A 22,398-nucleotide genomic window follows, 5' to 3' on the forward strand; every position below is an offset into this window, starting at 1 on the left:
TCCGAAAGCTCTGTTGTATCAGCATAGCAGAGCTAATATTCCTGCCATATTTCTCCAGCCATCTGTCTACTAGCTGGATGGAGGGCAGAGCTACTTAATGCTTAGAGGTTTTAATAACCCTGGAACCAGGCCTACCAATTGCTTAGCCCGTGGTTTCATATGTAAAGTTTCAAACATGATAGAAGGTTCAAACATAAAAGCTGATGCTTCCTTGATGATCTGTTAGTAACCTCAAGGACTGAGACATCATCAGTCCCTGGTAAAGCACTATAAGGTGGAGATTTTGGTGCACTGGCTAATATAGCTCTCTTATTTAATGGGGAAGTGGTATCTCTTCAAGGAGTAAGCACCCTGGACCTTACTAGGAGACTCTCTTTCCCTCAAAGGATGAGGGGTATTTCTTTTCCCCCGTTGGTAAGTGGTGAAAGCTAGTACTTTTCTTTCTCTGTTCATTATTATCAAGTGTTCTTGGCAACAAGTGAGGCGCTGGAATTGTACTAACATTTTTGAAATTAGAGTAGGAGGCATTCTGGAAGGAGGTGAACCCTCCTGAACTCTGGGTTATAATGAATCATCCTCTGCTGATGGGATGGGCTAATTGAGGTTCTGGAGAAGGTGGGAGACTTGTAAGATACTCCTGCAGGATCGCACCTTCTCACTAAAGGTTGGCATCTCGCTACAGCGATCCAAGTGTAGTTCTCTCAGATGTCCTTGTCTTTCACAAATACCTGAACAAGATGAGGCGTCAGACGCCAATGGCAAGTTCCTGACTTACTTGACATCAAATATCAAAAGTACCTGCTTCACCCTGAGGTGAAGCAGACCTAGGTCTCTGTCCAAGCTACCTACATTTTGCCAAATATAGATTTTCTCCCCTCATCATGGAGTGGGAATCCAGAAGACAATACACACGTGTTTGTTGTTGGAAATTTACCAAAGTGAGCCAACATGGAGAAGTGAAGAGAAAAGCATGGGAGGAATAAAGTCAGGAAATAATACTTCTGTTTCTGGTAGAAAATGTAAGTAAACCTTAGAAAACGTTGAAAAAAGCCAAAAACATTGGTGGTTTTCCATCCTAAATAAGTCTGCAGTGTTTGAGGATCCTTCTATAGTAAGCCATAACTGCCTTACTTTCATGTCTCTGCAAGAGTGGAAGTCTAGCAGTTTCTTGAATTCTTAAAAGTGTGGTGTCAATTACCAACGTGTGAGCTCCTTGTATTATAGGCCACATTTGTTTGATAACCAAGACAAGTGTTAAAATGCACCAATTGATGATAGTCTACTGTTATCACATTTATGAGTATTACACTAATTATACCAAAGTTCTATAAAGCTTAAAGACAATAGCTGGTTTCAAAGTGCAGACCATAGGGGATCTATGGGGAAACAATTGGTGATAATCCTGGGACAATCAAGTGTGTGCCTCAAGAGGAATTGAGCTATCACAGTATACAATAGTTGCATAAGGAATCTAGAAGTGGAATAAAAACAAACAACTAAAAATCCAAGTTGAAAGTGTAATATTTTTTAATTGATTAGCATATTAAAATGTATATAAATTAAGGTTAAGTCAGGTTTCCAACGCATTTTCCCATTAGACAGGAACCGTGACTAATGCTACTGGTGACAGGACCTGGAAATTTTAAAAACTGTGTTGTATGCGTCTTGGATTCCAACATATCTGAGCAACCGCCTCAAACGTTTCCATAAACAACAATATCCAGTCTGATTCTAAAAGTTTAAGAAGGGGGCTTTTGTAGCCAATAAACTCAAAAGGCCAAATGTACACAACTCCATTTGCAAGAAGTTGTATGAGCAAACAGAGTAGATGCCCAAAACTGTGTTCACTAGAAGAAGCGCCCTGTATCTCGTTAACATTTAGTTTTTAAACAAAAGGCAGAGTCATGTTATTCATGGACTTGGGTATGCCTTGCACAACACAAACTGTGGCCCCACTGGCACCAAAAAGGCTACTGTATATTTTGTAGAAGTTATTTTCCAATCCTCCATATTGAACAGGTTTCTGCTGTAGGAAGCTGGCTTTTTATGTTGTGTAACAAATTGAGGTACACTATGTAGAAAGTCCAGACGACCCTTTTTGTTTTACAGGGCTTAAATAATAATCCCAAATGCTCTCTTTTGTGGTAGAGTGGGAGAGCAGTTTAGGCTTATCTGAGGGTAGTGTTAAACATTTGTTGTATAACCAGAGTCAATAAATAAGAATCACATTCAAGAAGAAACACAAGATCAATTTTAGAAAAAAAAATTAATATCATTTTTGACACTGTGATTATCGGAATCAGGTAAGCACTTTCAACGTCATCAAATTTTACAGTAGAAATTGTCAGTTGTCAGGTTTGAGGCATGAGCCTCATAAGCAGTATTGTTATCCTTTGGGAGAAACATACACTGCATGGGTACACTGCATGGGTACACTTAAAGAGTTACAGAATTGTTCTCCTGGACTTAAGGTAAGTAGGGGCCAAGGTCCAAGAAAGAACCAAGAGCTCAAGTTTACCCGCTCTAGGGTGCACAGGTCCAGAAACGCTTTACATAGCCTCAAACACTACCCGCTAACATCAATGGGAAAAGCACCTGTAAGAAAAAATGCTGCAAGGGGTGAAAAAAGGACCAGTTCGGCAGAACCAAAGGGGTCTCGGACCCCTGAGGGTCCCAAGGCCACAGAGACACTGTTGGTTTACATGAGTCCCGGGATGGGGAGTTTGGATGCAGAGGTTTTTTTTTCTGGTGGGTCGGTAAGTTAGAGGCTCTCACAGTTCTCTGTGTTCCTGCAGAAGAGGGAAATGAGACACAGCAGACCACTCTCTATATCTGGCCTCTCGGAAACCCCTGAACGTGTAGGTACGTTTTGGCAATGGTGGTGTTCGGATTGAATGGAAACAAGCCCTAGTGCTTACAGCTGGCTCCGGCACCTACGATATTGGTGCAGGGTGGGTCCTGGCGTCTCCAAACTTGACAGGGAGATGTATATGACCTCCTCGAGCGTGAAGACCTCCACCCGGGTGCTGCTCCCTCAGTAGCTCAGAGGGTCAACAGTCCGGTGTACCAGGCAACTGCACCCAGTGCCTGCTGTTGCAGTGGAGTGGCTCCTCCACTTCAAGGGAGATGCTGAGGGGTCGAGAAAGTGCAGGGCAAAAATTCAAGGGTTTGGGAAGGCTGGTCTGCTTAAGGATGAGTCGGAGTCTGTGATTGTCGTGAGAGCAGCCGTCAGGAAGGGTTTTGTGCCAAGGTAGATCCTGTTTCACAGTTTTCACGTCTTTGGTTCTTCTTTATTCTTCTTCTGCAGGCATATGAATCTGAGTTCCTGGAGTCAGGGAGCCACCTAAACACTGAGTTTACGGGCATTAAGGGGAGTGAAGGGTAGTAGCCAATGAGCTACTTACCCCTAAGTTCACCAAACCCACTATATGACCACCTCCTGTAGGGAGTACGCATAACCCTGTCCTAGAGTTCTTAATTCCACCAAAAACAAGACAGTGGACCCCTTCGTTCAAGGCCCCCCTTAGGGGTGTGACTAGCCTGATGGCGCAACATGTCTACTTGTATAGCTAATTTCCCGCCTGTGCTGGTGCCAAATGGTTTGGGTGGCATCGCCTAGGTCTAGGGTAAGCTGGGGTTGCATATCAAAGGCAGCAGGGGCTTTGAAGACCCTGGCCTGGATATGCTAAATCACTAGTCCTCCTGCTGGATGAAGTTTGAACATTTTTCGCCAGAGCAGGCATTGTTTCTGGCCTTAGGAAGCATGGTCTCTCACCTGCAGGGGGTCAGAAACTTCTCTGTGGAAGCTGCTGGACAATACCAGTCAGCCAGCATACTAGATACTGGTAGGTTTTTCAGGGGGCACCTCTAAGATGCCCTCTGGCAACAGTACAAAATTATTAAGACAAGGTGTTTAATACCAAACACCATAGATTTCAGTAAAGCCATCATGTAGCTGGGGAACTCGTAATGACCAAAGCCCAGTACATCTACTTAAGATGGCTTCCCTGTTCACTTGTACCATCTAGTAATAAAACTAGAAAGCACAGGGGCATATCTACTTATGCAGATATGTCCTTACAATTAATATAGGGCTATAAGGCCTGCTGTAAGGGTAACTTAGATATATTATATGCAGTGGCTTTAGCATGGCACCACAGAGTGAGTGTGCAATGTCGTGTTTTCACACATGGTTTGCCCCATGTCAAGCAGACTTCAATGGCAGCCTTATGCAATTTTTGTGGGGGTCCCTTAGGGTGGCATAAAACATGCTGCAGCCCTTAGGGACACTCTTTAGCACCATGCCCTAGGTACCAGGGGTACCATTTACTACAGAATTACAGTGGTGCTAAAATGTGTGCCACTTGTATCATAATTAGACCATTTTACCTTGTCTTTGGGGAAAAATGACTGCCATTGGAACATGGTTAGCAGGGACCCAGTGCATATCAGTCGATAAAAATCAGTACCAGTGGCAATAAGTGGGGGTGACCATGACAAAAAGGGGTACTTTCCTAAATATACTCTCCCATCTCGTCAATCTCGGTCCTGTTGTGACCCTTGCCACTCCACATTCTGAAAGTTGTTTTCGTATGCATTTAGACACTAGTCAAGGTTCATTTGGGTACCAATGATTCACAGCAACCACCCAAACCACTGTGTAGTAAAAATGAGGTAACTTGTGAACAAACCACAGTCAAAGTAAAGATGAGGAAGCTTCAAATATGGATGTTAATAGATGAAAAGTGATATCTCTGAAGAGCATCAACTTACATAAGTTCATTGTTCCTGATGATCTTAACTGCTACTTCTTGATTTGCTCTGGCCATATCTCTGGCTCGCACAACATTACTAAAGACACCTTGGCCAGTGTAACCGTACACATTGTACCGTTTATCTAAAATTTCACCAATGTTCACACCTTAAAAGAAAACAAAGGGACATTTAGTGACAATTTTATTAAATCCATTGCTATGCAGTACAAATAACTTTTTTTTGTGATTTTAAGACCAAACATACAACGCAGCAATGTAGCATAACACGCATGTTTACATGTGCATTGAAAAAAGGAAAATGTTACTTGCCCTGTAAACATCTGTTTGCAGTCTGTAGTCCTGTAGATTCTCAATTACTGCATAGCGCTGCCATCTACTGTTTAGGTCTGACAGCTGCATAGCAGTTTTTTGAGTAACAAAATGCATTGTGACTACTCCTTCAGTGGAAGATGAGTATGTGGACTGACTCCATGTTAGACTGTTTTCGCACAGCAGGTTAGAGTTTGTATGGAGTGAATGTAGCATGGTGTGCCATGTGTATTGTGCAGTGTCAAATAGGTAACAAACGATCCGGAGAAGACACAGGCCCCCGGGAAGGAGGGTGGGTGAACTTGCATCCATTGCACTACATGCTATAAACAGATGCTTACAGGATAAGTAACATTTTCTGTTCATAGAATGTTTGGATGTAGAGAAACATGCTCTACTTGGTCTGTAAAAAAGGTACCCTCTGTAAGCGGTGGTTAGCCTGTAGTTTTGGTAGAAGTGTGTGGGGTTCACCAGGTAACAGCCTTGCATATGTTGGCTACAGGATATTGCCATAAAAGGCCACTGCCATGCCTTTTTTGAGGTTTGGGTATGCTCTGGGTTGCAGAGTAGGAGAGAGGCAGTATCTGTTTAGTTTTGAGTTTGTGGGTCTGGATGCATTCACATATCTGTAGAAAAGTGGCCATTTTTTACATGCCCCCCCCACACAAACACTTCTGCCTAGTATCTGATGAAATTTTTACAGAAGTGCACCAGGTTTCTGCTATCCAGGTTCCTAGTGCAGGATCCCTTTCCCTGAAACTGTACGATTGTTCCCCCAATTGGCAATACCTTTAGTGCCCCTTGTAAATCCCTTGTTAATGGTACCCAGCACCTAGGGCAAGGAGGCTAAAGAGGGTCTCTAAGGGCTGCAGCATGTATTGTGCCACCCTAAGAGACCCCTCAGCACCAACATGTAGACTAACATTACAGGCTACGAGTTTGTAGCCTGTAACTACAAACAACAGTTTGTAGTGAAGAAGCACTGGCACAAGAGACCTGGTTGGCAGGAACCCTGTGCACTACAATCAAACCACATCATTTTCCAGGCACCAAGTGGGGGCTAGCCATGTCAAAAGAGGCACTTTCTCACAATGAACTAAGAGGCAAGCCAGTGATCACTGGTATCTTATATGCGGCTAGATTGCCATTCTATATGCATCAAAAAAGTTTAGTCTATTAAATCAAAGTAAAGTGTTTTTTTGTACAGCAGATATGCTGAACTCGAGTATTTGAAGGTGCTCTCATAAGTGATAAAGAAGAAAATGGTGGCTCAGTGAATTAAAATTTGTGCCCTCAGGGTGCATATCTTAATAAATGTATTACTGGCATCAGCATGTATTTATTAAGACAAGGTGTTTGATACCAACACCATAGGTTTCAGTGAAGTCATCAAGTAGCTGAGGGAACTCGTAATGACCAGTGCCCCGTACATATACTTAAGATGGATTACCTGTTCACTTGTATTATCTAGCTTCGAACGAGACACCACAGAGCCATATCTGCTCATGGAGATATGTCTTTGCATGTAATATAATAAACCCTGCCTTAGGGCTAGAAGGCCAGCTTTAGGGGTGACTTACATATAATGCATGCAGTTTCTGTAGGCATGGCACATAGGGTGTGTGCCTTGCCGTATTTTCACATTTGTCTGCACCATTTCATTGCATAGTTACTTTGTTTTAGGGAAAGAGCATTGGCCCTGGGGACCTGGTTAGCAGGAAGCCAGTGAACTTTATTCAAAATGACCTCAAACATCAGGCAAAATGTGGGCGTTGTCATATCAAATAGGGGCACTTCCCTTCACCAACAGAATACTGATAACGGCAATGAATTCCAAAAGATCACAGAATACTTAAGCCCTAGGCAACTGCCCATGCTGGGCATAAACTTCTTCTCTATGTGCAGCAATTAAATCCCAAGGTATTTGAGAGGTAATCTGGCTTCCACCTAACACCCAATTTGGATTTCTACTTCTTTGTAGCCCTCTCAATACCCCCAAGAGGAAGAGTCTGATTTCTGTCCAGTTAATGTGAAGCCTCAATACATTCCCAAAAGTTCCAGTTCTTAACTTAATATAGAATTATAAATAGAAAAATGAAAAATACTTACGATAGTAGCCTTCAGCATCAGTCCAGTTATCTCTGAGGTTGGGGTTTTCTTTGAAGTCTTTTCCAATACCAGCAGCTCTGAATCGTGCACTCTGAGAAAAATAATGTTAATATATTAGGTGTTTACTTTGTATTTATTGAATATAGTCACATACAGAATTCTGAGTCCTCAGGCTTTGCATCCCAACACCGGAGGAGAAGCGGGGTCAAAATCAATTAAGAACAAACACAAGTAGAAGTTGAGAAAATAATCTACATTTGAATCTGAGCCTAGCTTAAGAATTTGGAGAAAGAAAGCATCCTTCATATAAAGCGCAAGTTGTTGTTCTCTGCTGGAAGACAGAACCATGTATTAATGAACAAGTTACTTACCTTCTGTAACGCATTATCTGGTAGAGACTATCTAGCTGCAGATTCCTTACCTTTGAATTTCCAAGGTGTCAGGCTGGATCAGAAAACTGTTTCTAAGCAATTACCCTTGCGTGCGACGTCGGGTGGCTCCTTTCGGCTCTGCGTGACGTCGTTAGCTTCGGTTATGACACTGCGGTGCCTATATGGGTGCCACCCAGGCGCGTGGACGTCAGTACTTTTCCACACCACGACAGAAGCACAGAGCCACAAAGTAACTGACAACTAGGGTCCTGAAAGGGGAGTAACCGTAGCCTTACAATTAAAGTCCGCATAGCGGGGAGGCCTGAGTGGGGCTGTAAGGAATATGCAGCTAGATAGAATCTCTACCAGATAATGTGTTACCGAAGGTAAGTAACTTGTTCATCTGATAGAGACTTTTAGCTGCAGATTCCTTACCTTTGAGTTAGATACCCAAGCCATAGCATCCAAGAGGTGGGTTGCGGACTCATATCCTATAATAGGAAGTTCCTGCAGGACTGAACGGGAAAATGCCTGTCTATGCGAACCCGCTTGTCCCGGCAGTAATGCTTGGTAAGCGTGTGCAAAGATGGGCACGTTGCCGCCTGACAGATGTTTTGGCCGTTGCCGTAGCCATTTCCCTGGTGGAATGGGCCCTTAATCCCTCAGGGGGCTGCTTCTTTGCCAAGGCATAGCAGATCTTGATGCAGAGAACGACTCAGCGAGAGATGGTCCTTTTCTCCACGGCCCTTCCCTTCTTCGCTCTCACGTACCCCACAAACAGTTGGTCATCCACCCGGAACTCTTTTGTGCAGTCAAGGTAGAACAACATTGTTTTTGGGTCCAGCGGGTGGAGACGCTCATCTTCTTTTGAATATGCAGGAGAGCAAAGAAGGTGGGCAACATGAAGGACTGACCCAGATGAAAAGGGGTCACAACCTTTGGTAAGAAAGATGCCCATGTGTGAAGCACCAACTTGTCCGGAAAGGACATAAGATAAGAAGACAAGCAAGTTAACGCCTGCAACAGATGTAATCGCCATTAAGAAGGCTGTTTTGATCGTCAGCAGCTGGAGGGGACAATTGTGTACAGGCTCAAATGGAGAGCACATCAAGTAGGTGAGGACCCAAATTAAGGTCCCACAGTGGCATAAGAAAAGGCGTAGGTGGAAATAGGAGAGTTAGCGCTTTTAGAACCTATGTACAGTGTGAGATTTGAAGGGAGAGGGTTGGTCTGGCAGCTGCAAAAAAGCAGACAGCTCAGACAGGTAACCCTTGAGAGTTCCCGAAGCAGAGGACTGTGGGGCAAGAGTCAGAATGAGACGTAGAGAGAGAAACATAAAGGGGGTCAATAGACCTTTCTGTACAGTATAATACAAATTTCTGCCAAATGCAGGCGTATATGGCCGCCAGAATAATGTTACAGACTGCGGGAGGAAGGTCAAAAGGGATCAACTGTCGCCGCTCGAACTCCACACATGGAGGCGTGGAGTGGACCGGTTCGGGTGGAGAACCCTCCACTGCTGCCGTGACAGAAGATCCTCCCAAAAGGGCAGCCTGATACGAGGATCAATGCTCATTTTCAGAAGCTCTGGATACCAGACTCTCCTTGCCCAGTCTGGAGCCACAAGGAAGTCTTTGGCCTGGTCGCTCCGGATCATCTTCAGAAGCCTGGGCAGGAGTGGTATGGGCAGAAAGGCATACAACACGCCAGAGCTCCACTTACGAAAAAAACTTTGCCAGCGTGATAGCCACCTTGGAAACTCCAGTGCGCAGTACTGCTGACACTGCGCGCTCTCTTCAGAGGCGAACAAATCTAACCAAGGTTCTCCTCACTGCTTAAATAGACCTTGTGCCACCTCCGACTGGAGGCCCCATTTGTGATCCGCTAGGCCTTCGACGGCTGAGTTTGTCCGCCCTGGCCCTCAGAGAACCTGCCAGGTGTTGTAACACCTGAGTAATGCCCTGCTATTCCAGCCGAGTTCAGAGACGCAGGGCCTCTCAACAAAGGGTCCACGACCCCAAACCGCCCAGCTTGTTGCAGTACTACATGGCGGTGGTGTTGTCCGTGAACACCTGCACTAGCTTCCCCTTGACAGAGGGAAGAAATGCTCTCATTGCTAACCGAATAGCTTGAAGCCCCAACAAGTTTATGTGGAGCCCTGTCTCTGCCGGAGACCAGTATCCCCTGATCTCCGCCTCTCCCAGATAGCCACCCCATCCCACAAGTGGTGCATCGGTCACGACTGTTAGATCTGGTTAGGGAAGGGAGAGGGGTCTGCCACTGACCCAATTTCGGTTCGTCAACCACCACTGCAGATCTCTCGCAGTTCCTTTTGAGATCTGGACCAGGTCAGTGAGATTTCCTCGATGCTGTGCCCATTGAAACTTCAGGTCCCACTGCACAGCCCACCTATGCCACCTGGCTGGTTTTACTAGCATGATGCAGGAGGCCATGAGGACCAACAGCCTCAGATCAGCTTCACCGAAATCCAGGATAGAGGCTGAAATATCGGAATCATAACCTGAATATCCTGGACTCGCTGCTCGGGAGGATAAAACCGAAACTGCTCTGTGTCCAGAACAGCTCTGATGAAAGGGAGGCATGTTTAGAGAGAACCCCAGCAAAGGCAGGAGGTTTGCTGTAGTCTGAAGCTGGGAGACGACTGCATGGGGCAAGGATGCCTTCAACAGCCAGTCGTTGAGGTAGGGGATGACTGACACCCCTAACCTTCGCAGATGAGCTGCGATACCAGCCATCATCTGGGTGAACACTTCGACTGGTAAGTCGAAGGGGAGCACGGTAAACTGAAAGTACCCCCGCTTACCTTAAACCACAGGTAACGCCTGTGGCCCGGCAGAATGGGATTGTGAAAATACGCATCCTGCAGGTCCAAAGCTACCATCCAGTCTTCTTGGACTAGGGCAGACAAGATCTGAGCCAGAGTGAGCACCTTTAATTTCTCCTGACGGTCCGAAGATTCAAAATGGGCTGCAAACCTTTGTTCCTCTTCGGTATCAGAAAGCAGCGGGAATAACAGCCACTGTCTATTTCTGAAGCTGAAACCCTTTCTATAGTTCCCTTGGCAAAGAGAGCTGTAACTTCCTCCTGGGGCAATTTTATGTGATCCACCGTCAGCCGTTTCTGATTTGGCAGAACGAGGGGAGGAAAAGAGAGGAAAGGAAGAGAATAGCCCTTCTGGACAAACTGCAAGACCCACTTGTCCGAAGTTATGGATCTCCAATGGGGGAAGATGATAATGAAATCTCCCATCAACTAGAGTAGTGTGGTCCTACAGTCAGTCTAGGAGTGCTTGGAGGCTTCGGGTGCTGGGGGAAGTGTGGTCGAAGACTTCTGGCTTCCATTCCGGGATCGGAACGCACCGTGTCCATGTCCTTGCACGGCTTGGGCAGTCTGTGTGGGACGGTGGCTGGGATAGGGCTGACGAGACTGGAAACCCCTTTCATTGCCATGAAAGGGGCGAAAGGAAGACTGGCCAAGAGCGGTAGAGGAGAGGCCCAAGGATCTGGCCGTAGCTCGAGAGTCCTTGAACCTGACCAGGGCAGAGTCTGCCTTTTCCCCAAAAAGACTTGTTCCATCAAAGGGCATGTTCATCAGATTGGCTTGGACATCATCGGAGAAGCTAGTTGTTTCGAGGACACAGTCAATGAAATCGATCTGCCCAGTGAAGTGGTCGTATCTAGGCCTCACCGTATGGTGAATTTTGATGCATCTCACCGGTCCATGACTGCTTGGCAGAGCACTGTTCGGACGTCCTCCGGGACTTGCGGCAGCACTTGCGCAACCGTCTCCCAAAGGGAATGGGAGAAACGGCCCAATAAGCATGCAGTATTCACCAACTGCAATGTTAGGCTTGAGGAAGAAAAATTCTTTCCCAATGAGTCCAGCCTCTTGAATTACCTATCAGGAGAGGAGGAAGGGAACGTGCCCTGAGACGTAGAGGCCTGCACCACCAAACTTTCAAGGGTGGGGTGTTGGCTGAGGAACTTTGGGTCACCCGGAGCCGGGCGGTGGCAGCGTGCAATCGTCCTACTCACATGTACAAGGCTTGGACCACATGCCTAGAAGAACGTCCATAAGTTCCTTAAAGGGCAAAAGGGGTTCGGAAGTGGAAGCCCCTGGATGAAGTACCTTAGTCAGGAGATTAGTCCTGACTTACACGGAGGGCAGCTCCAGTCCAAGGACCTCAGCTGCCCGCTTAACACCATAGCATAGGATGCCCTCTCCTCCGTAGCCACTTTTGGCAAAGAAAGCATGCTAGTATCTGGCGAAGTGTTCAGTCCACTGGCTTCCTCAAGTTCCCCATACTAGTCCAAGTTCTCCACAGAGACATCCTGGTTTTCCAGAAAGTCTATAGACCCCTCCCATTCCTCTCCTGAGCCTAGCACATCCTCAAAGTGCTCAGGTGACAACATAGAATCTCTGGGTTTAATTGAAGTTGGAATTGGCATCGAGCAGATTCGTTCCAGCTACGTTTCGTTGGGGATAAGGACGGGGCTGGCAATGCGGATGGGCACGGGAGGCTCCGCAGGCACCGACTTCGGGTCTGACATCGGGGGAGGTTGCGGTGGTAGAACCGGCATCAACCCGGATCGGATCCCTGAGGCACCACCGTCGCCATGACCAGAGCCGACCGCGTCAAACCCAATGGAGCTCCTTACGATTCCGTTCGCCCGGGTGCTCATCAGCGGGGTTGTTCAGCTCAATTATACAGTGCATGGCCTGGTAAAACTCTTATTTGAGCAGTAGTCGCTCCGGCTCCCGGAAAGGGGGGGGTGGGAGGTGCAAAGTCGACTCTGGCTCTGCGGAACCGTGCCTAGAGTGTTGGTGCTCCTTACCTCTCTCAATGACAGATGTCAGTCGTGGCGAGGATAAAGTCAGCTTTGACTTCCCAGAGAGTCCCAAGGACCTCGAGTGGAAGGAAGAGGATGAAGGGCTCCGGGAGCAGTACCGTGACCTCCTCTTCTTTGATCGGGACCTCTTCTGAGTCTCGCTGGATAGTGTCAACTGCCGGGCCGCGAGGAGCTTCATTGTCCGCTCCCTCAAGGCCTTGGGAACCATGGCATGGCAGTCTGATCATGACTTCGAATCGTGGTCGCGCTCAAGACACCAGAGACAGACTAGGTGGGGATCGGTGATCGACAACATGAGCTGGCAGGCACCGCACAGCTTGAAACCTGTCTTCCGCTGAGACATCCCTTGCACAGAAAATGGGGAAAAAATCCTGAATTAAAACAAAAGTCGAGAAAATACCTGCCAAAAAGCAGCCGAGGGGTAGCTTCTCCTGTATCAGCGCTTAACTGGTGCGGAAAGAAAAGAACTGAAGTCTGTGTGCCTGGATGGCTCCTATATAGGCACCACGTCATAACCAACGAGATAACGTCACATGGAGCTGAATGGAGCCACCAGACGTTGCATGCACGGGGTATTGCTCAGCAAAAGTTTCCGGATCTAGCCGGACGCCTGGGAAATTCAAAGGTAAGGATTCTGCATCTAGAAGTCTTTATCGGATCCATCTTTCAATAAGGACATGTTAAAGATTATTCATAAACAAAAATACTATTAACAAAGTGCTGAGGTGTCCAACAAAGTAAGAGGGGGCCCTGCCTCTAGACTTCATTGATGAAAAAGTTGAAAAAGCACTAAAGGGAGGTACAATGTGTTTACTTGCAGTTCTGGAGCAGGCAGTGGCACACGGAACTGTGTACCACCGGGTTTGCAGGGACATTAATATCACACTCAAAATGGATAATAAAGTTACTTGCTCTAGGCCCTTCAAATCCCACTGATAGCGATACAGAACAGTCAAGACTTAATCAAGAACATGTATTGAATTGCAGATAACATGACATAGTAATCAACCATTAAAAACAACGTTCAGTCATCGCTTTATCTTTAGAGACGAATAGGGCATTTATCATTACATAAATCAAAAAGAATAGTTACAATTAAGAATTTGAGAAAAAAACTATAGGTGCAAGCACTTTTGTGACCTAAGATAGGAGCTTAATAGTATAATTGTGTTTACATGATAATACATTGGCAGTATTGAGACAGTATTTGTAAGAAACGCGTTACCTGTAGCACCCAGTTTTACACTTGCAGTCTTGCAGATTCACATGCTGGGCAGGCTCCGGCCCTCCGAGATTAACTTTGAAAAATGAAAAGTTGTTTTTCTTTGAAAATTGCTTTTGGTTTGAATCGTGCAGTGAATGACTTCTGATCATGTTTCTAACAGTCGGGACCAACAAGGATGCAGACTTCACCTTACATGGTCAGCAGCTTTTTCCCCCATTGGGAAAACAGTCTCTCAATGCTTAATGTACCTAAAGGGTAGTGATGCAAGATGGTGGACAACCTCCAATTGCCATGCTTCCAAGGAAGTGGAGGAAGGGGGCATCTGGGAAGGGAAGTGGCCCTTTTTGACATTGTCACCCCCACTTTTGCCTGGAAACTGATGTGATTTCAAATGAAAGTGCACTGGGTTCCTGCTAATCAGGTCCTCGGTGCCAGAGCACTTTTCTAAAAACAGTACAATTGTTTCCCCCAATTTGCAAAACCTTTAGCACCCTCTGTAAGTCCCTAATGAATGGTACCCTAGTACCTAGGGCCTGAGGTACTAGGGAGGGTCCCCTAAGGGCAGCAGCACAAAGTGTGCCACCTCAAGGGACCCCTCACCAAGCACATGCATTGCTGCTATAGCAGGCTGCGTATCTTGGTGCAGACAACAATAAAAGCACATGTTGCACATCCCTGTGTGCCATGTTCTGTAACACTGCATGTAATATTTGTAAGTCACCCCTACAGCAGGCCTGAAAGTCTTAAGGCAGGGAGGGTGGTGAATATTACATGTGAGAGCATACCTGTATGAGCAGATAAGCCCCTGTGCCAGTAAGTTCCATTACTGCCACCGCAAGAGGACAGTGAAGCCATTTTAGAACATGTGCTCAACACTGTAGGAAATGAGCTCATCAGCTTCTTGATGGCTTCACTGAAGATAGGGATGTTTGGTATCAAACATCTCGTTTTGATGAACCCACACTGATTCCAGTGTTGGATTTACTAATACATGCACACAAAGGACATGTTAGAGGTGCCCCCTGTTAACCTACTAGCCTCTGGTGTGCTCACTGACTGGCTTCTGCCAGCCTGCTGCCGAGACACTTTTCTGACGTCCTAGGGGGACCAGAACAAAAGCCTGTCCGGAAAGAGGGTGTCACACCCCTCCAACAGGATGCCCTGTTGATTTGCCTCCCTAGCTGGCAAGCTTCAAAGAGCTGCCGCATTTTAAATGCGATTCTGGCTCCCCTTACAGGAGAGGAAGCAGACCTCTTCTTTTCAGAGCCTCCTTGGCACCTGAACAGGAGGTAAAATTTGCTAGTCAGGTAGGCGGGCCAATTTTGTGATGGCATACTCAGGAATTCTGGGACAGTGGTATGCCCACTTCCATAGGAAGTGGTCATATAGGGGGCGTAGTGACACTAAGGGTCAGTCGCCTCCACTCCACTCCACTCCCTTAATTGAGTATTTAGGGGAGCCTCAGGCACCAGAAAAGCAGATCCGGAAGACCTGAAGAAAGAAGACTGACAAGAAGAGTCTTACAGCAAGATAAGAAGGCCCAGCAGCGGTCTTGGCGCAAACCCTGCTGGCCTGCCTGCGGACGTCGCCTATTGCATCAACAGTCAAATTGTTCTCCAGCTGCTGAGTCCCCAAAACTGGCATACCTGCCAGCCTTGGCCCAGGAACCAAGACCACTTGAGGGACACCAAAACTGCCCCTTGCATTCTGCAGACAACAAAAGAAGGACCAAGAGGACTCCGGCCCCACCAAAATCCAACGCCACCAAGCACCGCTGCATCAAGAGCCCCTCAGCCTGTGTCGAGCTGGGCCAATGGTGTCCGTGTAGTCCCCAAGCCCTCAAGGCTGAGTCCACTGTGGAGTGACTCCTCAAAGTCAAATTCAGCCTCTATTAGCAGGCCTCCTCAACCACAAGTGTTGCTGGATTAAGAAACCTGACATCTCAAAGAAACTCTGCACCCGGACGTGCTGTCAAGAGGAGCAGAGGACCAAATGTGTCCCCACGCTCCTCAACATTGCAAGAACCAATGCCACTCATTGGTTTCACCGCTCTGGTCTATCAATCCCTTCCTACAGCCTCTTTCTACTGCGACCTTTCTCCTTATGATAAAACTGGGCACACCACGCTGTTTTGCACCTCTGCACTCTGCTACCCTAGTGCCACAGGTGGTGTCTGCTGGTGCTGCCTTGGACCTTGCCCACTACTCACCTTAACTCCTGGAGAAGGATGCCATAAGTCACTGAAAAGAACAAGTAAACCGCATATGATTTTCCTCCAATAGGTCAACAATACAAAACTCGGAGATTGCCCTTAATGTCAACTTTGTAAACTGAAAAGTATTTCTCGTCAAAAACATACTTACCTGAACGATTTTCTTCTGATGCCTAAACATATATAAAGATATGTGTTATTTTTAAAGGTATTGCACTCCTCTGTGTTAAGCCTAAGGCTGCTCAACCACATTACCCACGAAGACAGCACCTTGGGATTGTCAATGCAACACCCTATACACTCATAAGGGAACCAATGGATTCTTTACACAATATATCTCATTTTGATAGATCATATAAAAGAGCCAGCTTCTTACAACATGTATCTACTTATGCTAGTTGCAAACAAAGTAATGTATTCCATTTACTGCATGCGTTGCTGCAGAGCACCTGCAGGATAGTGAATCTTCTACTGTAAAGCGATGCCTTACAGGAAGTAAAGATGGTAGAATTAACATCTGCTTTCGTATGGTTTGTTCAACTTGTGCTTCCCTTTGTGCTTATGTATAGACACAATACTGTATAGTAACTGTGTGTTTACTGAGGGCTATGTTTGTACTCTGCGAATGACAGCTAATGGTACAGTCCCTAAAAAGGTAATTAAGACAGCTTCTTTCAAGCAGATTGTGCTTTAAGGATGCTAGTGTGTGCTTAGCTTTAGCTTAACAAATATGAATACACTTCACAATTCATCACGGGGGAATGGGCTGTGAAATGTATGTCATTTCCTATAAGTGAATGTGCAAAAGCAACAAAAGTTGATTAGTCTTTCTAAATATGCATGTATGCTCCACGTAATCAAGGAGAGCTCACTGTACATCTAGCAAATGCAAAGATCTCCCTGCGGGTGTTTGTAGTTCAGTGAAAAAGATGGTAATCCAATAGATAGGTTGACATGAAAAGTTGGAACAACCTTTGGGAAGAAACATGGGTGTGAGCATAGCACTGCTTTGCATTTGTGCATCTGAAATATGGTTCTTTCATGAAGAAAGCTTATAATGCAGCAGTAATAACTAAAAAAATATATAAAACTATCCTCCATGAAACTAAGTCAAGTAGAGTGCAGAGGCTCAGAAAGTAGTCTCATAAGTGGAGTTCATACAACATTCATGCCCAAAACTAACTGTAGGTGTGACAATTCTTCTTACTCCTTCAATAAAGGCCTATAAAACTGGAATATACAAAAACTGGCTCCAATTCAGTTGCTGTAGGAAGCTGGCTCTTTATATAGTGGACCAAAAAGAGGAACACTGTGTAAAGAGTCCAGGTAAACGCCAGAGGAATTACAGAGGCACAAATGGCACCCCAAATGCTCTCTGTTGTGGCAGTGTGGGTAAGCAGTTCGGCCTGTCAGAGGGTAGTGCTAAGCATTTATTACACACAGAAAGGCAGTAAATGAGTCACACACTCCTCAATAAAGAAACCCGACACCAATTTATAAAAATAACACATACTTTTATATAAATTTAGATATCAAGATCGAAATCGAGTTAAGTACTTTTCGAGCAATTAATTTTTACAATTTTCATAAATGGACACTGTGTATTTTCCAAACCGACATTGTTATCCTATGGAGGAAAAACATGAATTGCATTAGGGCACTTAGCAACGACTTATGGGACTGTTCCTCTGGACTTAAGGTGAGAATGGGGCATGGTCCAAGGCCACGCCAAGGACTTGGCCGTAGCTCTTAAATCGCTCAAGCGCATGGTCTGCCTTGTGGCGACGGCCATTGAACGGCATGTCCAGAAGAGTGGCCTGGACATCGGCCGAAAAGTTGGCGGACCTCAACCAGGCATGGCGACGAAGCGCCACTGTCGTTGCCATCGCCATGCCCAGTGAGTCCGTGGTATCCAGCCCACACCGGATGGAATACCGCGCTGCATCTCGACCCTCCGCAAGTGTTTGGGTGAGTTTTGCCCTGACCACCTCCGGACATTGTGGCAGCACGTCCGCGACCGCGTCCCACAGGGTGTGGGTATAGCGGCCCAAGAGGCATGCAGTATTAACTGACCGCAGTCCCAAACTGAGGGACGAGAACACCTTCTTCCCGAACTGCTCATACCTCTTGGATTCCCGATCAGGCGGAGCCGTCGGGAATGCGGTCTGGGAAGTGGAGGCCTGGATGACCAGGCTCTCGGGGGTGGGTGGACAAAATGCAAGGGTCGCCCGGGGCCGGGCGGTAGCGTCTGGCCACGTTGCTATCCACAGGCGGACCTGTGGCGGGCTTGGACCAAGTGCCCACAAGAACGTCACACAAGGCCTCATTAAACAGCAGCAGAGGCTCACTGGAGCTTGCCTGCGGTTTAAGGACCTCTGTGAGGAGGTTAGTCCTCACGGCCGCGACAGGGAGCTCAAGGTTTAAGGCCTTGGCTGCCCGTGTCAACACCACACTATAAGCAGCCCCCTCCTCCGTAGCCACAGTGGGAGGGGAGACAATTCCAGTGTCTGGCGAAGTGTCAATGCCACTGGCCTCCCCAAGCTCATATGTCCAGTCCTGTGGTGACTGGCACTCCCGTGCCAGAGGGTCCTCAGACCCCTCCCAATCACCCTTGTCACCGATCTCCTGTAGTACAGGTTCAACAGATGGGTCCTGTTCCTGGAAATAGAAATCTCCAAATGCCGTCGGTAGCGGCGCCCATCGGTGCCGCTCCGGCGCCAGAACCGGACCGGGGGTAGGATCGGGGACGGCGCCCATAGCAGGCGCCGGAGGCGACACCCGTAGGGCCGGTGTCGTCGAGGTCATGAGGTCGAGCGGCGACGACCCGGATCCGGAAGCGGATCCAGAGAGGGCCTGCGGCGCCGGGACCAAAGACGCCGGCGGCGCCGGGGCCAAAGCACCCGACCCGCTAGGCCCTTCAGCCGGGGTCGTTGGGCCCCGGGGGCGCCACAGAACCCGGCTGAGGAGGGAGGGACCTCAAGGCCATGAGGTACCGCTCGCTCTCCTCAGGCGTCGCGTCCTGCCAAGGGGCCCCACGGTGTGGGGTCAGCGGCGACGACTGAGACTCCGGCGGAGCCGCGTGGGTGGTGTCACCCCGAACCCCCGGCCGCATCGTGCGAGCGTCGGGGTGGGTCGGAGGAACGATGATGTCTCTCTGACCTCTTACCTGAGGACTTGGATCCTGACAACTGATGACCACTCCTGGAGCTGCGAGGGCTCCGACCCCGCGACCTGTCCCTCGACCTCCCGTGGGACCAGGACTGGGACCTGGAGCGGCGCGGGCCGACTGCCAGAGCTCCAGTCGCTTGCGAGACCGCTCTCGCCTAGCTTTAGTCGTCAGGGCCCGGCAGTCGGAGCAGGTGCGGTCGAGGCCTAAACACGTGAGGCGCCGGCGATGGGGGGTCGGTAACCGACATCAGTCGGTCGCACCTGGAACAGGGTTTAAACCCGGGCATCCCTACCGGCACCGTTGGAGTCGAAGACTCGAGTAGAGAAATGATCAAAAAGATCAAAAGGTTTAGTCAAAAAAGCTAAGGGGTAGAGCTTCTCCGGATCTGCGCAAGCTGGCGCGGAAAAAAGAAGAACTGACGTCAGCGCGCATGGGCGGCGTCTAAGTACTCGGACGACGTCATTCCGGAGCTAACGAAGCCGACGACAGGACGCCGGCGACGCCTGCCGGCGTGCAGGGGGTATTGCTACGCAAAATGTTCCGGATCCAGTCTGACGCCTAGGGATATTCTAAGGTAAGGAATCTATCACTAAAGTGTCTCTTTCAGGTGGGTGATTTACCTAGGTCTCAGGCAGTACTGAGCTGGCATGACACACAAGGATATGTGCCATGTCGACTATTCATTTTTAGCTGCACCAGAACATTCAGGCTGCAATAGCCACGGTGCATGTTTGTGGTGAGAGGTCTATGAGTGTGGCACAATACATGCTGAAGCCCTCGGAGCCCTTTCGCGGTCTACCAGGCCCATGGTACTATAGGCACCCCTTACAAGGGCCCTACAGGTAGGTCAGTGCCAATTATGGGAACAATAGTACAGTTTAGAGAAAGAACACAGGCCCTGGGGACCCGATTGGCAGGGACCCAGAGCACACTCAGTCCAATTGCATTAGGAATCTGGCAAAAAAGTTAGGGGCAACCATTCAGAAAGGGCACTTTTCTAATGCAATCTATGTGATTAATACAATAAACTTGATTAATACAATAAGTGTCTCTGTGCTCTTCCTTTCAACACGATGAAACATAGCCCGAAATTACCTGAGCTTCAAGTCCCTAATATATAGTACCTAATGTATAAACAGAGCCTATTAATTAAATGTTACCATTGGGCTGCGTGTATCTGGAGGTGAGCAACCCAATATACCCTTGCGGGCTTGGGCAGAAGGATAAACAATAAATTGGGCCAGCAAGGGATTTTTTATGTTTTGAGACTAGGGACCAGTAAGTGCGGAACTCAATTAAATTGTAAACACACACTGTTCTTTGTTTGTGACTGGAAAAATAAATGAACGCTATCGATCTAAAATGTTACCACACTAACATTCTATAACAAATAGCAATAACACAAAAATCAGGTTGTTGTGATCTTAAATATTTCTTTATATTTTAATTTTCAAAAGGAGAATTAATCACTTGTGCATAATTACGGGTACAGAAAGAATGCAGAAAGGATATACTTAAACAATGTTGTTCAAAAACATGGTATATCAGAAAAAAGGTCTAAGCTGCTGTTGAATAATAACTTTGACTCCAAACAAAAGTGATATGTAAGTCAATAATGTTGTATAAAACTATAGCAGAATTAAGACAATGTTGTCGACGTTTCGGTCTTTCTTTTGAATTCACAAGACCATCTTCAGGACAGAAATTTAAAAAGCATTGGATCGAAGACCCTTTGTAGCTTGGATGAAAAATGGCTATTTTCTTGAGCCAAAGAAGCTATGTCACAGACGGTAACAATCGACCATTCAGAGTGACCTTGCTGTCAGACAAGTTCAGTTCTTCTAATGTTTATAACACAGTAGGTGTTGACTTGGAGATTCAGGTCTGTATTTTTCAAATTTTGAGGTAAAAGGAAAATCGGCACAGCATGTCTTGTGGCTCGAAAAAACGCTTCTCTCGGTCAGCAGTGAAGGCGTCTCCTTACCGGAACACCTTTTTTCCGATATACCATGTTTTTTAACAACATTGTTTAAGTATATCCTTTCTGCATTCTTTCTGTACCCGTAATTATGCACAAGTGATTAATTCTCCTTTTGAAAATTAAAATATAAAGAAATATTTACGATCACAACAACCTGGTTTTTGTGTTATTGCTATTTGTTATAGAATGTTAGTGTGGTAACATTTTAGATCGATAGCGTTCATTGATTTTTCCAGTCACAAACAAAGAACAGTGTGTGTTTACAATTTAATTGAGTTCCGCACTTACCATTGGGCTGCAGCATATATTGTGCCACCCAATGCAGTGACAGGACAAACATGACTGGAAGCCTGTCATGCTTAGGACAGTGGTGCAGGTTTTAACTGAAAATAATTCAACCTGACACGCCTTACCACATCTTTTAAATATTATTGTCACCCCTAAGCAGGCCTTACTCCCCATTAAGGAGGGATGCATGGTATTTAAGAGTAGGATACGTAAATGTTTAATGTTAAATGTGTCCTGACAGAGGAAAGGATCCTCTTTGACAACAAGCTGCCTCATCCTGCTTGAATATCACATCCTGTCTTAAAGGTCTCCAAGAGTTTTTTCCATAGAACACTTGGGGCACACTTCAAAGAGGTCTCCCCTGTCAAAGCAAATGTTAGATGACACTTAGGCAGGGCCCTTCTTTTGTCCTGTCAGGCCTTAATCACAGTAGGACTCTATTTGACATTACAGTGTCAAAGCTAGTTTAACAGGTCTGCTGAGTTTACATATACCATTTGGAGGGCACCTCAAAGGAAAGAAACACTTTGTATGTATCCACTGTCTGGTTGCTGAAAGCTCAGCTGAGAAATTACCAGACTTCTGTGCCCGAGTTTGAGGGGGTAAAGACACTGTCTAAAATTGATGTGGGAAGCCACGGGGATTACCATAGTACACTCCCAGCAACCAACTCCAGCCCTAGGAGCCCACATTTGGTGTGGTGGAGGACTTCAACCATCTTGAAAATGCCCAAAAGCTGGTATGGTTAGGCCTGGGAACCTTTAATCCCCAGGTTGGGGTGTCTTCAGGGGTCATTCCCACTCACTACCTTTTGCCAGGCATAAATGTGATCCCACCAGGCATTCATTTCAGAACACTTCTTGACCTTTGGAAGATCAAAAGGAGGTCGAAACTTGCCTTTGCAGACCTTAAAAGAGATTCGAAGACTTGATCTGGCCTACCTCTTGTACTCAGGAGAAGGTAGTGAACTCCCAAGTGGCATAAGGCTGACCTTCTGTTAGAGTTACAGGGACAAAACAAGCTACAAGAGGCCTTTTCCTGGAACTGCCCAGCTGATCAGTGGCAACTGCTTGTAACCCTGAGAGTAT

The 22,398-nt window shown here is 46.8% G+C and overlaps 1 protein-coding gene across 4 annotated transcripts in view; it reads right to left on the reverse strand.

The window, feature by feature from the left end:
- The window catches only part of PRP4K (pre-mRNA processing factor kinase PRP4K), a 390,098-nt gene that overhangs the window by 212,645 nt on the left and 155,055 nt on the right, over nt 1-22,398 (reverse strand). For all 4 annotated transcript variants that reach the window (XR_015309884.1, XR_015309883.1, XR_015309882.1 and 1 more), the window contains exons 8-9: nt 7,194-7,284; nt 4,774-4,921 (exon numbers count right to left, since the gene is read on the reverse strand). Coding sequence is in view for 1 of the 4 variants with exons in the window: in XM_086965045.1 (XP_086821171.1) it covers nt 4,774-4,921; nt 7,194-7,284 (239 nt within the window). In the remaining 3 variants the exon portion in view is untranslated. The remainder of the gene's footprint in view (nt 1-4,773; nt 4,922-7,193; nt 7,285-22,398) is intronic.

The sequence above is a fragment of the Lissotriton vulgaris genome, chromosome 4_1, assembly GCF_964263255.1.
Source record: "Lissotriton vulgaris chromosome 4_1, aLisVul1.2, whole genome shotgun sequence".
Taxonomy (NCBI): Eukaryota; Metazoa; Chordata; class Amphibia; order Caudata; family Salamandridae; genus Lissotriton; species Lissotriton vulgaris.